The sequence below is a fragment of the Elephas maximus genome, chromosome 7 (assembly GCF_024166365.1).
Source record: "Elephas maximus indicus isolate mEleMax1 chromosome 7, mEleMax1 primary haplotype, whole genome shotgun sequence".
NCBI lineage: Eukaryota > Metazoa > Chordata > Mammalia > Proboscidea > Elephantidae > Elephas > Elephas maximus.
The window spans coordinates 89,706,234-89,724,161 of NC_064825.1; the positions used below are offsets into that span (position 1 = coordinate 89,706,234).

At 42.5% G+C, this 17,928-nt stretch overlaps 2 protein-coding genes across 4 annotated transcripts in view; one reads left to right on the plus strand and one right to left on the minus strand.

The window, feature by feature from the left end:
• CAT (catalase) overlaps positions 1–5,039 on the plus strand; it is a 58,756-nt gene extending 53,717 nt beyond the window's left edge. Inside the window, exon 13 of the mRNA XM_049889410.1 lies at positions 52–5,039. Within this exon, the coding sequence (XP_049745367.1) occupies positions 52–117 (66 nt within the window). The 3' untranslated portion in view covers positions 118–5,039. The remainder of the gene's footprint in view (positions 1–51) is intronic.
• Positions 5,040–7,461: 2,422 nt separating this feature from the next.
• Positions 7,462–17,928, minus strand: part of ELF5 (E74 like ETS transcription factor 5) — a 32,709-nt gene continuing 22,242 nt past the window's right edge. For all 3 annotated transcript variants that reach the window (XM_049889429.1, XM_049889430.1, XM_049889431.1), the window contains exons 4-7: positions 17,677–17,727; positions 10,843–10,911; positions 9,289–9,484; positions 7,462–8,843 (exon numbers count right to left, since the gene is read on the minus strand). In XM_049889429.1, the coding sequence (XP_049745386.1) occupies positions 8,747–8,843; positions 9,289–9,484; positions 10,843–10,911; positions 17,677–17,727 (413 nt within the window). In that variant the 3' untranslated portion in view covers positions 7,462–8,746. The remainder of the gene's footprint in view (positions 8,844–9,288; positions 9,485–10,842; positions 10,912–17,676; positions 17,728–17,928) is intronic.

Here is a 17,928-nt window from a genome sequence, read left to right on the forward strand (position 1 = left end):
GCTGCTGCCGAGTGAGTTAACTAACCTGCTGGTCTTCCTCTTTCAAAACAGAACGCGATCCACTCCTTTGTGCAGCATGGGTCTCACTTGGCCGCGAGGGAAAAGGCTAACCTGTGAGGTCTGGGGCCCGCGTCCTTGGCTGAGAAGCTCTCAGTCCATGAAGCAAAGCATGACGTCCACACGTGCCATGTTCTTATCGCTGGATAGGAGGTTCTCCTGTGCTGGGTGTGCAAATGCAAGCTAATGCCTTTAACATGATAATTCAGGTTTCTATAGCAAATAACCTAATGATAACTTTTCATAGTTTTAATAACTTTTAATTATTTCCCCTAGGGAAATTGGGGGTAAATGGAGGTTAGGGCTTAATAAGCGTTTAAAAGAAACATATACTAGCTTTTGACAGTAAGTTGGATTATTCATTTAAAATGACTAGAAGGAAAGTTTCTAGCAGAAATATGATTTTATTTGGTAAGAAAAAAAATCTTGGTTAAAATTGGTGTGTTTACAAATTACCTCATGGCCTATTAAATAAAATCATGGCTATAATGATACAAGAAGAAAAAAAGATGATCCACCTGGACGTTGTTATTTTTATAAATTCTTTGTAGGAAAAACACCTTTAATACATCAGTGCCTTCCAAAAAGAACTTGAGCCACCATCATGGCTTAATGTGTATTCCAGCTTGGAATTGATCAACTTTTTGTTTTTCTCTTGGGATCATATTGATTACATACAGCACTGATTTTGCAACAGGCTGATAGGTAATTGCTTACATTGTTACAATAAAGTAATCTTAGGAATAGAAGAAATAGGATTTGATTTCTTTTCTGCACCGTATATTACTTGGAATATACACACACATACTTGTTGCCCTTGAGTTGATTCCGACTCATAGCAACCCTATAGGACAGAGTAGAACTGCCCCATCAAGTTTCCAAGGAATGGCTGGTAGATATGAACTATGACCTTTCGGTTAGCAGCTGAGCTTTTAACCACTGCACCACCAGGCCTCTGACCACACTCTTAATTTGAATATCACCTGTTTTCAAATGCTTACTCTTAAAAATGAAAATGTCAGTATTGTGAGGTTCCTATGTTATGTACTTGAATCAATAGCCTTTGGACAGTCTTCTGACAGATTGGTGACCAGAACTTTAATTCTATCGGGAATTAAACTTATTAACTTACTACTTAGAGCTCTTTCCCATTAGCTCACTTACCTGAGTATGAGTTTTGAAAGGGCCAAGAACCACTAATTACTTACTTTTTTCTTTTCCTTTTCATATTTGCCTGTCATGCTTGAAAGTTATGTGGGAGTCTTTAAAGGTGGTGGCAGTTCTGAATACTAAATGAAAACCTATTTTCCTTGAAAATTCTTACTCGTTTCATTTCAGATCTTCAAAACCAGTTTATACTTATTTACTCTTAGAAACTTCCAGAGATCTTGGGCTTCCCTCAGATTACTAGCAGGCAGATACAAACGCACAGTCTTTCAGCGCAAACGTCTCTACTCTCCTGTCACACTCCTCTGTCTGAATTCCTCCTGTATTCGAGTGTGCTTTGAAAATTGTTATATTTGCATAGAAAATAATTTACCCATTTGCCTCCAATGGTGACTACTTCTAATATAGTAAGTTCATTATAGTTATGTTTCTCTATAACATTAAATCTATATGATAAACTCATAAAAACAGTATAATCTGACAATGGGGAAGGAGGTTATTTACATGAATATTGGTTACACATACAAAGACAGTTTTTGGGATCATTTTCTGCCTTGTTCTATTCTGTGGTCTAAAAATAAGTTGATAGTTAAAATCACATGTATCTAAAATGTTTCCTGTATGTAAAAATCAGACACAAGGAAGTGTCTCCAGTGTGATTTTCAAAGATAAATACGAATGAGGTTAACTTCCCCCAGTTTGGTTTTGCTTCCTAGGTTCTACTGTCTAATATGTTCTTCTGAAGTGACATTAAGATACATCCTAAGAGTTTCTTGAACAGAATCTATAAGGAGAATAAAACTAGTGAGAGGCAGCATATTATAGTGGCAAGGTCACCAATAATTCCCATGTCACCAAAATTCAGTGGTCCGTTCTCAGTCATTGTCTGCATGGCCTCTCATTTGTTTGACCCCTTTGATCATTTGTACCTTCTTTTTTATAATAGCTTGAACCTCAGGGAGTTGTTGTGTGCCATGGAGTTGATTTCAATTCATAGTGACCCCATAGGAAGAGTAGAACTGCCCCATAGGGTTTTCTAGGCTGTGATCTTTATGGGAGCAAATTGCCAGGTCTTTTTCCTGCACAGCCACTGGGTGGGTTTGAACTGCCACCCTCTGGATTAGCATCCAGGCACTTAACCATTGCACCACCAGGGGTCCTCCTGAAGGAGTAAACCCAAAAACCAAACCGGTTGCCGTCAGGTCGACTCCAACCCCTAGCAACCCTGTAGGACAGAGTAGAACTGCCCCGTAGTGTTTCCGAGGCTGTAATCTTTATGCAAGCAGACTGCTACAACTTTCTACTGTGGGGGGGCTGGTGGGTTTGAACCCCTGACCTTTGGTTATCAGCCAAGCACTTAACCACTGCGCCATCAGGTCTCCTCCTTGAGGGAGTAGTGGGAGCCAATTTACATATTATACAATTCATCCATTTAAAGTGTACAATTCAATGGTGTTTAGTATATTCAGAGTTGTCTTAGGCTGAGTTCCCTAGAGAAGCAAAACCAGTGAAGGTGAAGCACATATATATAAATATATAGAGAGAGATTTATCTTAAGGAAATGGCTCACACAGTTGTGGAGGCTGGGAAGTCCCAAATCTGTAGGTCAGGCATGAGGCTGGAGGCTTCTCCTAACTCACATGGTCACAGGGGCTGATGAATCTAAAATGGGCAGGTCAGGAGGCAGGCTGCTGGCTCACCTCCCAAGGAGCTGAAGGTCAGAGGATGCAGAGGATAATGAATCGGATGCAGGATCCGGAGAGAGCAAAAACCAGCAAGTTTTGCCAGAACATCCATATGTATTGAATGCAGGCCACACCCCTGAAGAAACTCCCCTTTTAAAACTGATTGGCTGATCACATCAGATTACATGGAGGTGTTTACACTATATTGCAAAATGGAGGATGACTGCATCATTACATACCTGCCAAGCCATTGAGAATCATGGCCTAACCAAGTTGACACATAACTTTAACCATCACAATTGTGTAACCATCACCACAATTTTAAAACATTTTCATCTCTCCACAAAGAAACTCTGTAGCTGCTAGTCACTAACCGTTCACCCCCTTTAATCCTCTGCCATCCCTAAGCCACCATGAATCTACTTTATCTTTATAAACTTGCCTTTTCTGGACAATTTCATTTAAAATGGAATTGTACAACATATGATCTTTTGTGACGAACTTCCTTCACTTAGCATAACGTTTTCAAGGTTCATTCGTGTTGTACCATGTATTCATTTCTTCTTTTTTTTGCCAAATAAAATTCCATTGTATGGATATACCACAGTTAGTTTATCCATCATTTGGTGGACATTTGGGTTGTTTCTACTTTTTGGCTTGTATGAATAATGCTGCTATGAACATTGATTTTCAAGTTTTCTGTGGACATGTTTTCATTTCTTGCATTCTTTCCTTCTTAAAGGCTTTTTTCACTCCCTTCTGGCACACCACTCTCTAAACATTGACTCATGGTGTTGTAAAATCTATTACTTGCTCCTTGTAAGGATATATCAAAGTCTACTTTTCACTTCTCTGACACCACTGCACACGTAGCACTTCTTCCTCTGACACTAACCACCTGGAGCTAGGTCAGACCTCGTGAGTTAAGGGCACAGTCCAGACTGCCAAGTCTGCCCAAGACCTCAGGTACCAGCTGCAAGCTCCTAAGTCCCCAGGGCCCCCTCACTTCTGACCTGCTGGGTCCTGCTACCCCCTTGGGTTCAATAATTTGCTAGAATGGTTTATAGACCCCAAGAAAGCACTGTACTTAATGATTACAGTTTTATTATAGCGAAAAGGATGCAAATGAAGAGACACAAGGGTGAGGTTTGGGAGCGTTCCCAAGGCAGAGCTTCCATCTTCCAAAATGGGACACACTGCCCTCCCACATACATTGACACCGAGAGGTGTAACTGAGGTATAGCAGGTAGGGTGCGTGCCCTGAGCACCTCTTGAGGCAGGGTCCCAATGAGCAGTTTCTATTGGATATCACAGTGTCCATTCCCAGCTGTTAAGACATCATTCAGCAATTTAACACTAATTGCCCTAGGCACTGTTTTCCAAAGATAGGCCCCTGTGGACATATTTCACCAACCAGGAAGCCTGTGGAACTTCCTTGTCCAGAGTCTTTACTGGGGCCTCATTGCATAGGCATGATTGATTGAATCAGCCCACCTCCTCTGAGGTCAGTTGATATCACCTGGTGGGTCTTTCTGGCCTGGCCATACCCAACCAGAGTCACTTCATTAGTGTAAACTCTCAGATGTGGTCTGGAGGCTTATAGCTAACAAAAGCTTCTCAATTACTCAGGAAACTCCAAGGGTTTAAGGATATTTTTCAGGAAACAAGAAAGAAGACTAAATTTTTGGGGTAAAGTTAGTAAACCCCACACTGGCCTAAGAGGAAGACGTGCTCTAGGCTTTTAGAAGCATTGAGAAGGATTTCAGAATTTTGGGTAAACATCACCTTTTTTTTTTTTTTTTATCACCTTAATCTTTTTTATTTACCCCCTTTTCCTGATAAAGGGCCATCACTCTGATATGTTATCTGTGCTAAGAAAACAAGTCTTAAGAACTTCTTAGCTCGTTTTTCTGAGAGAAAAGCAGCCAACAAGCTGCATGGGCTATTTCTTTGCCTCTCAGTTCATGGTATGAAAAGAACAAAGGGTCACATTGAGGTTTAAACTTTCTGATAAAACAAACTGAAGGATTTAAAATTCTCATCAGAACTTTTAAAAATGCCAAGGGTTAACAGAGGTACCCTCCAAAAAATTCTGAATAATTCTGAATTTTTGAAAAAAACCATCACAAATTAATATACTGAAAGTTATACTGAAATAGCTCTATCATGAATCCTTTTTACAAAGTAAAAACATATTCCGTTTTGAGTGTTGAGTGAATTTTGCGTTGTCTATTATTTTTATCTTTTGTTGTTTTGGTATTAAAGTGTATTTCAAACAGCCCTTTGTGCTTTCTGTCTTTTATTGAGTTGCATTATGAAGCTACGTGTGTTAAATGACGGATTCTGGAGTTGAGTTATATAAAAATTTTAGGAAAGATTTTATTTGAGAGTAGATCAAATTGCTGCAGCAAGGAAGCCTGGCGCCAAGAGGAGGTGCCAGTTTGAGACAGATAGCGGTCTCCATTTATAAGAAGCTTTGAGGAAGTTAGCTGGAAGAAAGGAATAGGTTATAGAAAGTTGTCATTTAAGCAAAAGTGGGTCCTTTTAAAGTGGGGGGCAAAACTGTATTGGGTCACATGGCCTTACATTAAAATCCATACATTTGTATACGTGCAAGGGTTCTTGGCTTTACTAGATGAAGTCTCAAGAGAATGTGGGCTTGGAAAGTACCAGTTAAGTAAGGTTTATAGGTGGAAGCACCTGTGGCTGGTCTGAACTGGTTATGGTCATTTCTGGTTGATATCTATTTAAGTCAAATCCCATTTTAAAGAGTGTCATAGGTTGAACGGTGGCCCCCCAAAAGATTTGCTCATGTCGTAACTCGGAACTTATTTGGAAAAAGGGTGTTTGCAGACGTAATTAAGTTAATGATTTCAAGATGAGATCATTCTAGATTCTATGATAGGCCCTGAATCCAATGACAAGTGTTCTTACAGAGACAGAAGGATGGGGGGAAGTCAGGTGAAGATGAGGTAGATTGGAGTTATGCAGCAAAGGACCACCTGGAGCTACCTGACACTCTAGGGGGCAAGGAAGGAGTCTTCTCTTAAGCCTCTGGAGGAAGTGTGGCTCTGCCAAAACCTTGATTTTAGACTTCTAGCCTCCAGAATTGTGAGAGAATCAATTTGTGTTGTTTTTAGCTACCCAGTTTGTGGTCATTTGTTACTGCCTTCCTTGGAAACTAATACAAAATAGATGCTGGTTCAATGGTTTTGCAAACTGAAAACCTGAGCAGCAGAACCAACCCAGACACTGTAGAGTGGACTCCAACTCATGGGGATCCCATGTGTGTCAGAGTAGAACTGTGCTTCATGGGGTTTTCAAGACTATGATTTTTTGGAAGCAGATTACGAGAATTGTCTTCCGAGGGGCCACTGGATGGATTCGAACCTCCAACCTTTTGGTCAGCAGTTGAATGCTTTAACCATTTGTACCACCTTTAGGGACTCCATAAAAGCATTCTGGATGTATGAGAAAAAAAAAAAAAAGTTCCTGAACCAAGCTAAATGGAGGCTGACAGCCTGTAGTCCAGAAGGCAATAGGAAGTGGTGGCCAAATGCTCTATCTGAAGGGGCAGCTTCCACTTAGTTCCAGGAAATTATTGCCACAAGTCACTGGAGAAATTAGTGTTGCCAGATATTCTGATTTTTTAAGAGAAGGTAGTAACCTGAATTTTTAGGTAAATCTCCAGATTTTTAAATAAGGCAACTAATTCACAGTAAGAAACAAACCAAAACCTCAAAACAGCAAGCAAAAAAAAAAAAAAAATGTATATATATATATATATATCTTTAAAGTGTTAAAAAAGCAAAGATGTCACTGTGAGGACTAAGGTGCACCTAACCCAAGCCATGGTATTTTCAGTCGCATCATATGCATGTGAAAGCTGGACAGTGAATAAAGAAAAGAAGAATTGATGCCTTTGAATTATGTGTTGGCAAAGAATATTGAATATACCATGGACTGCCAGAAGAACAAACAAGCCTGTCTTGGAAGAGGTACAGCGAAAATGCTCCTTAGAAGCAAGGATGATGAGACTTTGTCTCACATACTTTGGACATGTTGTCAGGAGGGACCAGTCCCCGGAAAAAGACATCATGTTTGGTCAAGTAGAGGGTCAGTGAAAAAGAGGAAGACCCTCAACAAGATGAATTGACACAGTGGCCGCAACAGTAGGCTAAAGCACAACAAAGATTGTAAGGATGGCACAGGATCAGGCAGTGTTTAGTTCTGTTGTACGTAGGGTTGCCATGAGTTGGAACCGACTTGATGGCGCCTAACAACAACAATATGTATGTACGTAGTGTGTGTACCACACAAAAACACATCTGTAGGACACATTGGCCCATGGTCTCCATTTTGTTATGGGGACCTTTGTCTGATGATGTAATGGTGGTGGGTAGCATCACTCCATATATTTTTGGGCTCTTTAAAAATTTCCCCCCTCCCCAACTGTTAGGAAACGGAAGGGTCATCAAAAGTTTTACAGGTTGTCAATACTTTGCTGAGTCTGTCTTGCAGAATTTAATCATGCAGAGACAGTTTAACATGTTAAATATTTTATTCACATTGTTTACAAACTATATCCACCTGGAAAACACATGAATCCAAAAATAGATTATTTTACAGTAATTCACATTTTTTTTTTTTTCAAACAAGTTAGCTTTTGAAGTTAAACTCTAAGCATGGAGGTCGTTAGCCTGTTCAGTGCCTCTTCACTTGATGCTTCCTGTTCTGGTGAAGTGGAAGTCATAGGGCAGTCCACCTAGTTGTAGGTGCTAGGTGACTTACGTACCAGTGATGATGAGCAAATGTCAGTGCAGACTTTAACCCGTGAATATTTATTGGGGTAAATTCACTGTCACTATTTTTGCCAAGGAAATATGTGTTTTAGAGCTTGAGTACACATCAGGTAGGAAGACAAAAGAGACTCACAATTTAATTGGCTATTACAGAGTTGTCAGGACATTTCCAGTTTAAGAAGGTTTAACGTCTTGGCCACAGACAGAATCCATGAATTACAATTTTATCCTTTTGATGACTTCAATCACAGAAACAGCAATGATTTGGAAACTGATGTGAGTATCTGTTGACTAACTCTTTGCATATCTGATGCCAGCCACCAGTTAGGAGGAGAGGGGGAATAAGCTCAGCAACAATTATTAACGGGGCTAATTTTAAGTGTGCAACTCTAGAACGATGGCCATGGGGGATTCCTGAGTGGCCAGAAAGATGCCCTGGTTAAGAAACTTTGTAATAATCTATGCTAAATCCAGTTAGTGCCCCAGCTTGATGACTTAGCTCTTTTATTAAGAATTCTTTCTATGGCACCTGACTTTAATGATTTAAACTCTTAAGTATGCATGTCTTACCCACATCTCACCCTTTCCTACTATGTAAACTACAAATGAATCACCTTTTTTCTTTGTGAGCTGCCAGAGTGGAACATCAGAAACTTTTGAACCTTTAGGATGGGAGCATGGGCTGAGTCTCTAATGGCAGAATTCGATCTTTTTTAAGCAGTGGCAGTGGCATTGGTTATTGTGGCTCTGCAGCTCTTGATTAGGGAAATGATATTTGATCAAGGTGCTGTGAAAGTTCATCCCCATCTCCCCTCAAAAAAAAAAAAAATTTTTTTTCTTAAGGGTGGCTACCATCACCGCAAGTAGACAGCAACAACTCTGAGTCCAAATGTGAGCTGAGATGTGGAGAAATTTTATCAGCACTTTTGCAGGTTTAAAAAAAAAAGAAAAAGACAAAAACTTTCAAATGTCTTTTGCAACCTGATTGTTTTAAAAGACAGAAATCCATACAGTGAGCTGGATGCATGGCACAGATCATAGCTTGTCTTCCTGCCACCCGTGTGCATTTTTTCCAAATTTATACACTAACCTTCGGTCGACCCGTTCCAAAATTCCTGTTTTATAGTAGTATCTGTGAAAGACAGCAAAAGAGAAATGTGGAGAGGGTTGGTATGCCAGGAAAACAACGGAACCATAAACACTCTCTTGCCCCGTTCTTCTCGGGTGACAAGGCGGTTCTCTGGTTACCCTGGTATTTCCACACCCCGCTATCAGCTTACATTTAAACCTTTCCCAGACATCTTGAAAACTGAACCTCACTCTGTGTGTGTGTGTGTGTGTGTGTGTGAGAGAGATGGCCTGGGTTCAGAGTGAGCCCTGGAGAAGGCTGCCAGCAATGAAAAGGGCGACGTGTCAGTTTACAAACCATAATCCTCCCTGTAACTGAGAACCCAAGTTTTGTCACATGATCTTTCAATTTTCAAGTAAAAAGCTGCAAAAACAGTGTGAGTTTGTCTGGCTGGCCATTTTACATAACTCTGCTTGAAGGCTCATGGTAATTCATGTCATTTACTTACCTCAGAGCTCTGCTCAGTTTTTCGTATGTCATTCTGTCATTTTTCTTCCTTTGTCCCCACATCTTGGCCAGGGCTTCTGATTTTACCACCCGAAAAATACCTTGTTCCCTATCTTCCCATTCCAGAATGCCGCAGTTCTCCTCAGGAGAGAGGAGCAGGTCTCTCACAAATTCCCAGAGGTGAGAGCTTTGAAGGCCTTTTGAGAAGGAAAAAAAAAAAAAAAAATTAGTTGTTTAATTTTTTTTACCTCTTATTTTTAGGAGAAGAGCTGTAGAACTTTTCATTGTTGGTTGCTGTTGAGTCAGCTCTGACTCACAGTGACGAACGAAGCATTGCCCTCTCCTGCACCACCTTCACAATCGCTGTTATCTTCTAGCACTATACTGGACAATATTCAGTTGTGATCCATAGGGTTTTCATGGGATAATTTTCGGAAGCAGATCACCAAGCCTTTCTTCTCAGTCTGTCTTAGTCTGGAAGTGTCACTGAAGTCTGTCCACCATGAGTAACCCTGCTGGTATAGCTTCCAGCATCAGAACAGGAAAGTCACCACAGTATGACAAACTGACAGACCCGTGGTGGACAGCTTCTCGTTAACCCGGTAACTGCTGCTTTGTAGGAATATTGCCCTCACTTCTGACTAAGCATTCTACTTAGACCGTTACCAAGCTGTGAAATGTCTGTCTTCCATCAAAGCAACTGCAGCACACATACACACAGCACACACACACAGATACCACATTTATATGGACTGGTAGCACCATGGCTCAGAGACCTTGCTCTATGGAACTGTGGGACTAATTCCCATAATTCCTATGGGATTAATGAAATGATAGTCAAATGGTCTTCTCACTTTTCTTTCTGACAGGCAGAATGGTTGTACTGGGATTCTATAGCCACCACCCTCTGGGTGGGTCAATCCTACAATTGCTTTTAATGAAAAGCTAGTATTTTTCTTGTTCCATTTTATCATGGTAAAGACTGGTTCTGCAGTCCCACTGCTTGGGCTTGTGTCTGAGATCACCTGTAACCTTGGGCAAGTTACTTAATCTCTCTATTTAACTCATCTGCAGAACGTGGGTGATCAGTGTTCCTACGTCATAAAATAGGTTTGGGGATTCGGTGATTTAATACCTCTCAAGTGGTGAGAGCCACACCTAGCAGGTAGAAAGTGTTCTTTACACACACCAGAGTTGTGAAATGGCGGGCTTGACTCTGCAATTTATCTTCACACTGGGAAAGGCCAATGGGATTGCCAACTCACAACTCGCTGTAGACTTTTTGACCCAGGAAAAATAAACACTTAGGAATACAACATGGTTGGAAAACATTTCTACTTCTTCACTTTAACTCTTAGAATACCATTTCCAAGCAAAAGAAAATAAATTTGATTTTGATAACATTTATAAATGTCATCATCCGTTGTTCTGCTCCTTCCTTTGGAAGTAACTGGACCTATTCACTGGTTTAATTTCAAAGTTTATTGAAGCTGGTTGCTTTGTCTCATGAATGATTTTCGGTATTGGAAATGAAGAATAGCATCTTTTCACTTACTTGTTCGACTGTGACTGTGGCAGTCTTGACTTTTGATGCCACCTGCTTTCAAGCAACTGGAATCAGCATCTGAAATAGAATCATTTATAGGAGTGGAAAGGAATTTACAGGGCATGCTCAGACCTCAGATCGCTCCGAAATGAGCAAAGATTCATTGAACACCTTTGTTGTAGAAGGCACAGTGCTGATCACTTTGGGGATAATTAGTAGGTGGGAAAGCAACGCTGGTGGCACAACAGCTAAGCGCTTGGCTGCTAACCAAAAGGTTGCCACTTCGAACCCACCCAGTGGCTTTGTGGGAGAAAGGCCTGGTGATCTGCTTCTATAAAGACTGCTTTGTTGTTAGGTGTCATTGAATCGGTTCCGGTTCGTAACGACCCTATGTACAACAAATGAAACACCGCCTGGTCCTGTGCCACCCTCACAATGGTAGCTATGTTTGAGCCCATTGTTGCAGCCACTGTGCCAATTCATTTTGTTGAGGGTCTTCCCCTTTTTCACGGACCCTCTACTTTACCAAGCATGATGTCCTTCTCCGGGGACTAGATCCTCCTGAGAACATGTCCAAAGTACGTGAGACAAAGTCTCGTCATCCTTGTTTCTAAGGAGCATTCTATCTGTACTTCCTCCAAGACCGATTTGTTCTTCTGATAGTCCATGGTATATTCAAAATGTTCTTCACCAACACCATAATTCAAATGCATCAAATCTTCTTTGGTCTTCTTTATTCATTGTCCAGCTTTGCATGCATATGAGGTGATTGAGAATACCAGGTGTGCCTTAGTCCTCAAGGTGATATCTTTGCTTTTTAACACTTTGAAGAGCAGATTTGCCCAATGCAATCTGATTTCTTGACTGCTGCTTCCATGGGCATTGATTGTAGATTCAAGTAAAATGACACACTTGACAACTTCGATCTTTTCTCCATTTATCATGATGTTGCTTACTGGTCTAGTTGTGAAGACTTTTGTTGTCTTTATGTTGAGGTGCAATCCATACTGAAAGCTGTAGTCTTTGATCTTCATCAGTAAGTGCTTCAAGTCCTCCAAGAATACTCTATAGGGCAGTTGTACTCTGTCACATGGGGTCACTATGAGTTGGAATTGACTCGTTGGTACCCAACAACAACAGTAGGTAGGATGTGCAAAGATGGTTATGACATGATATTTTTAAGGAGCACGTGTATTTGACACTGAGGACCTACTGTGTGCCAGGCTCTAGGCTAAGTGCTGGGGATATAGGAGTGAACAAGACAGACATGGTCCCTGCTTACATGGAATTTAAGGAATAACAGAAAAGATAAAACTTAAGACATTGGAAACAAGATACTGGATAGAGAATGAAGATGGGGGAGAGTACCTGCTTTAGATAGAGTGGCCAGAGAAAGTCCCATGGAGAGGAGACATTTATGCTAAGAGATAAAGATGAGAAAGAGCCAGTGTAAGAAGGTGGGGAAGAATGCTCCAGGTGGAAGGAACAGCAAGTGCAAAGCCCTGCCTGGAGGTAGTCCTGGTAAGGCAGGCACGCGGTGTGCCCAAACCAGTAAAAACCAGTTGCCATCAAGTCGATTCCAACTCATGGTGACCTCATGTGTGTCAAAGTAGAACTGTGCTCCATAAGGTTTTCAATGGCTGCTTTTTCAGAAGTAGATTGCCAGGCTTTTCTTCTGAGGTATCTCTAGGTGGACTCAAACTTCTAACCTTTTGGTTAGCAGCTGAGTGGTTAACCATTTGCACCACCCAGGGACTCCTCTCTGACTACCCAGTTGCACACACTCACCCCTATTTAGCACTTCATAGCCCTTACTTTATATTTTCCTGCAGCACCTATCACCTCTGAGCACATTAGATTTTGTTTGTGTGCGTATGCATGTATGTGTCTTTATATGTACGTATTTAGTTCACTGTCTGCCTGCTAGAAGCAGGGATTTAGGTTTCCAGCTATTATCTCCCCAGTACCTAGCACCCAAATAAAAAACCCACTGCCACCAAGTCGATTCTGACTCATAGTGACCCTATAGGACAGAGTAGAATTGCCCCTTAGGGTTTCCAAGGAGCGGCTGGTGGATTCGAACTGCTGACCTTTTGGTTGGCAAACGAAATCTTAACCCCTGTGCCGCCGGTGCTTGCTACCTAGCACAGTGCCTGGCATATGGGAGGTACTCCATAAATATGAGTGAAATGGCCGAAGGAATAAATATGTTGTCCAGGGAAGGAATGATGTGGACTGTGTGTTCTGTGCACAGGGTGACCTATCTCAGTGCAATCGAGTCATGCCACTCCCTGGCCCATCATCCTGCAGTGATTCCCTGTTGTCTCCAGGAGAAGGCTGCCATGTTAGTTAGGCTTTCACAAATGACCCCCATCCAGCTCTCCAGCCTTATTTCTTGCTGCTCCCCAAGAGATGGAACTCCTGCAGTTCTCCCAGTGGGACTTGGCACAGACTTTCTGTCCCCTCATTTCCACCTGGCTGAGTCCCCCTCTCACAAGACCTCTTCAGGAAGCCTACCCTGATCTTGCTGTCTGGGTAAGAGCTCTTCTCAGTCCCATAGCACCGTGTGCTCCTTGGTATCACAGCACTGGCCCAGCTCTATTGTATATTTGAGATTATCTCTTTTCCTCCTCCACTAACAGCCGATACCTGTGGAGCATTTACTAAATGCCAAATGCTTGTCAAGTGCTTCACGTGTGGTATCTCTTTTAATCCTTGCTGCAGTCCTGTGTGGTGAGTACTGTTGTTATTGAAGCCCAGAAAGCTTAAGAATTTTATTCGAAGTGGTATAGCCAGGACTTGGACTAGAGTGGTCCTGTTCCAAAGCTAATGTCCATTATGACTACTTCATAGTAGGTGTTCAATGGATATTTAACGCATGAATAAGTAATAATATTATTAGCTAAGATTTGTGGAGTGTTTATTATTATCAGGCACTCATTCAATCCATACCCACCCTTATGATAAATGTCTACTGTTGTTTTGTTGTTTGGTGCCATTGAGTCCATTTCGGCTCGTAGCGACCCCATGTGACAGAGTAGAACTGCCCTATAGGGTTTTCTTGGCTGTAATCTTTATGGAAACAGATCGCCAGGCCTTTCTCCCGCGGAGCTGCTGGCTAGGTTCGAACCTCCAACTTTTTGGTTAGCAGCCAAGTGCTTAACCGTGTGCACTACCAGGGCTTCTTGTATGTCTACTATTACCCCCATTTTACAGATAAGAGAGCTGAGGTGTAGAAAGCTTTGGTAGCTCATTACAGGTTGTTCACTCATTTGTTCACAAGCATTTATTGAGCCATAGTGTAATCACTGCACTAGGTGCTGAAGATACAGCAGAAAACAAAACTAAGTCTCCCTTCTTAGGGAGCTTGTGTCCAAGTGGATGGAACAGTCAATGAACAAAAACAAATACATAGTATTTCAGTCAGTGATAAATACTGTAGAGAATAATAACAGCAGGGTGGGAGGACAGAAAGTGATGGCGAAGGATGGATGAAGTTGCTATTTTAAACACGGCTGACAGGGAAGGTCTCTGTGATAAGGAGATATTTCCTAAAGCAGGAAGAGTGAGCCTTGGGGGTGTTTGGGGAAAGCACAATTCAGGTCACATGCAGCGCCAGTGGTAGGGCTGACCCCTGCATGGAAACATTCTCTCGTCAGAGCTCTCCCCTCTAATGACAAGATTATATTGCCCACTGGAATGAATGCATGCCTTCACCCTTCAGGTCCCTTAGGCCTCTTCTCAGGAACTGCACTGATGTGGAAAAACAGATCCCTCCTTCCCCCACCCCCAGGCAGGTATGTGTAAACCATAAATGAATGACCAGGTGAGATTGGCCGATGATGGAGGTGGAGGTTGCCCAGGTGGACAGAGGTGGCCCCAGGTGAGCGGGGCTGATAGCTGGCTGATCATGATCAAGCGTTCTGCACTTTGGTCTGACTGAATGCCAGGCTACACCATGTCACCTGCCGAGCACACTGTTTTTTCTTTTTTTAATCTTTAAGATGAGAGAAAACAAATGAAGTCATAAAGATAAACAAAGGTGAATTATTAACTGGTGAATAGCCAATAAACTTTGATTGAAATGCCACATTGGAAAGAAGGGGGAGGGAAAGGCTCCCTTTTATGATCTCCTCCATGTGTTTGGGATCAAGGGATGCTTGTTAATCACTGCAGCCACAGTGCCTAGCTCTGGGCCTGGCACCTCGTATTTGCTCAGTAAATATTTGTTGAGTGAATGAATGAATGAAAAAAGAAAAATGGATGGGGACAGTAAAGGGGTTAAGGGCTCTGGATTCAGACACACCTGAGTCACCTGCCAGCTTCTACCTATATCACCTTCAACCTCTAAGCCTTAGTTCCTATGTCTGTAATAGGGCTATGGTACTAGTACTTGTCTTTTAGCGTTATTGGGAGAATTACCTGAGATAATTTCTAGAAAGATTTTAGCACACGACCTGGCTCAGAGTAAGCATTCAATCCATGCTAGCTGCTATTATTGTTACAGCACTGAATCTAGTTGTGGCTAGTTATATATTCAGGTAACACCTACTTCTAAAGACCTTGTGGAACAAAGCATCTCTTCCTCGCTCATTGTCTTCCGTGTGTTGTTAGGAAGGCAAGCTGGCAAGTGATTTCCATTTATAGGTGAAGACCCTACCACCTGGAAAAGGTACTTAGTGAAAGCAAATTCCAGGCCTCGTCAATGTGCATCTCCCACCCCTCAGCTCAAGTCTTTGGACACAGATGTAGATATGGCCCCTGGGCCTCAGGGGGCTAGTTTCTTCTAGGGCCTTTGCTTGGGTTGGATTGGGTGGCCCCACCCCGCCAAAAACAAACAAACTTGTTGCTGTCTAGTCAATTCATAACGACACTATAGGACAGAGTAGAACTGCCCCATAGGATTTCCAAGGAGCAGCTGGTAGATTCGAACTGCCGACCTTTTGGTTAGCAGTCAAGCTCTTAACCACTACCCCTAGGCTACTGCATATGGATCAGGAAGGATTCCACCAGAACCAGGAAATGAGGGGCAGAGGAGGGAGCTTTGCTGGCAGGTAGGAGGAGGTACTAATCTTTGTGACCCTGAGTGAGTCACCAGTGAACCAATTGCTATGGAGTTAATTTCGACTCATGGCGATTGCAACCCCATGTGATAGCCAGCGCAGCCAGCAGCTGCTCAGCCATTATCGAGCAAGACCTGCTACTCCTGTCCATTATCATCAAGACCTTAAGTGATAGACAGTGCTGTGTGTGATTCAATTAGCAGCTGCTCAGCTGTTACCAAATGGAACCTGTCCTTTCGTGTCCATAGTCCTCAAAGACCCTGAGACCTGTGTATGGCTCAGTTCCTATCTTAAACCAGTCAAACCCAGTTTACAAGCCTCAAAGATGTCCCAAAGTAACCTAAGCCTCATTAAGACCTAATTGAATACTAAGATCTCCACCCAGGGCAGGACTTACCTGCCATTTTCTGTACATACTAAGAAAAAAAATGCAATTTGTCTTATTGCACCAGCACGCCATGATAACCTATGTAGTCCGTGGTGTTTGTATGTACTTCTTTGTGAAGGACAGTATAAAATGTCCTGCCTCTCTTTGTTTGGGGAGCTTGATTTGAGGTATACACCTCCTTGTTCCTTGCCTGCACACTTGCAATAAATGCTCTTCCTACTGCCTCACCTTGGTGTGTCTTTATTGATGAGAAACTGCATCTGACAGGACCTATTTTGGGTAACACATGTCAGAGTAGAGCTGTGCTCCATAGGGTTTTCAATGGCTGATTTCTCTGAACTGGATTACCAGGCCTTCCTTCTGAGGTACCTCTGGGTGGATTTGAACCTAAAACCTTTCAGTTAGCAGCCAAGCTGTTAGCTGTTTGCCCCACCCAGGGACTCCTTGAGTGGCAGGAGCCTTGCAGCAAGCAGAGCTGCTTTGCAAGGGTGTCTGTGGGCAGGGCATACCTGCTTATGTCTGCTGGATATGGGCCACAGACCTGGACCTGGCTATTCTATGTTAAAACTCCTAGTGATTTGGTTTTGTTAACCAGGAGCCAAATAACCTGAGTTCTCAGTCAATTGTTTAGGACTTTATTTTAAGGAGAGCCAAGATAAAGCCCCTGAGGCTCAGATCTCTCAGAGGCCTTGGAAATCTCCATGTGACCTGCCTTCTCTTTGCAGAAGAATGAGCTGAAGCCCACGAGAGAAGGGGTCTGCCTACAGGTCGCCCTCACCCCAGGCCAGGGCCTTTGAGTGGGACTCAATAACTAATAGCAATAACCATCATCATCTTAAAAAAATAAAAGCTCCAAAGTTTCCTTTCCTAAGCCTTCTCCACCTGCAGAAGTGAAACTGTAAAGGTTAATGTTCAGAACCAACAAGACCATTTGAGATCCTTGATCACCTTATAATTATAAACTCAACCTGTTCAGCGAGCTCAGATTCTTCCTAACATTATCAACTACGAGGCCTCAAATGTTTAGCAAGTATTATTATTGTCATTGCTACTGGCCACCAGTTTTGGGGCATTTGCATTGCTGAGACATGCCAGGTATTCTGTAGGCACTGTTTCTAAAACTCACCACAATCAGCAAGGGGGTACACCATTGTACATATAGGGAAACTGAGTCTTGGGGAGGATAAGTAACCCATAGACACAGGCTGTGGCCTCAGAACTGTCTGATTCCAAAGCCCCATTTCTTTCCACCACATTTCTCCCCTCTGTCTTATCTCTTCCAAGTCTGAGATTGTTTCAGTTCATCAGCCCTTTAGTGTGGTCCTAGAAGAATGACCAAGCCCACGTGCCCAACAGCAGCTTGACATAGCGCTGGACAGCTTGGTTACTTACAGTCTTTGATGGCGGCCTTGGTCTCTTCAGCATCATTAAAAAAGGAATAACCTGGGAAAGAGAAAGAAATCCACAAAGCATACCATGCAGTCCTGGTTACCTGTGACCAGGCAAGGAGGGGAGATACGGGAGAGAAGGGGAGCGACTGTGTCCTTTGAGGGGAGTCTAATTCAGAAGGAATCTTGGGGACCATCTGATCCTCATAGGGCCACCCTGAAGGCATCCATGGGAGAACACAATCTCTGTGTCTTT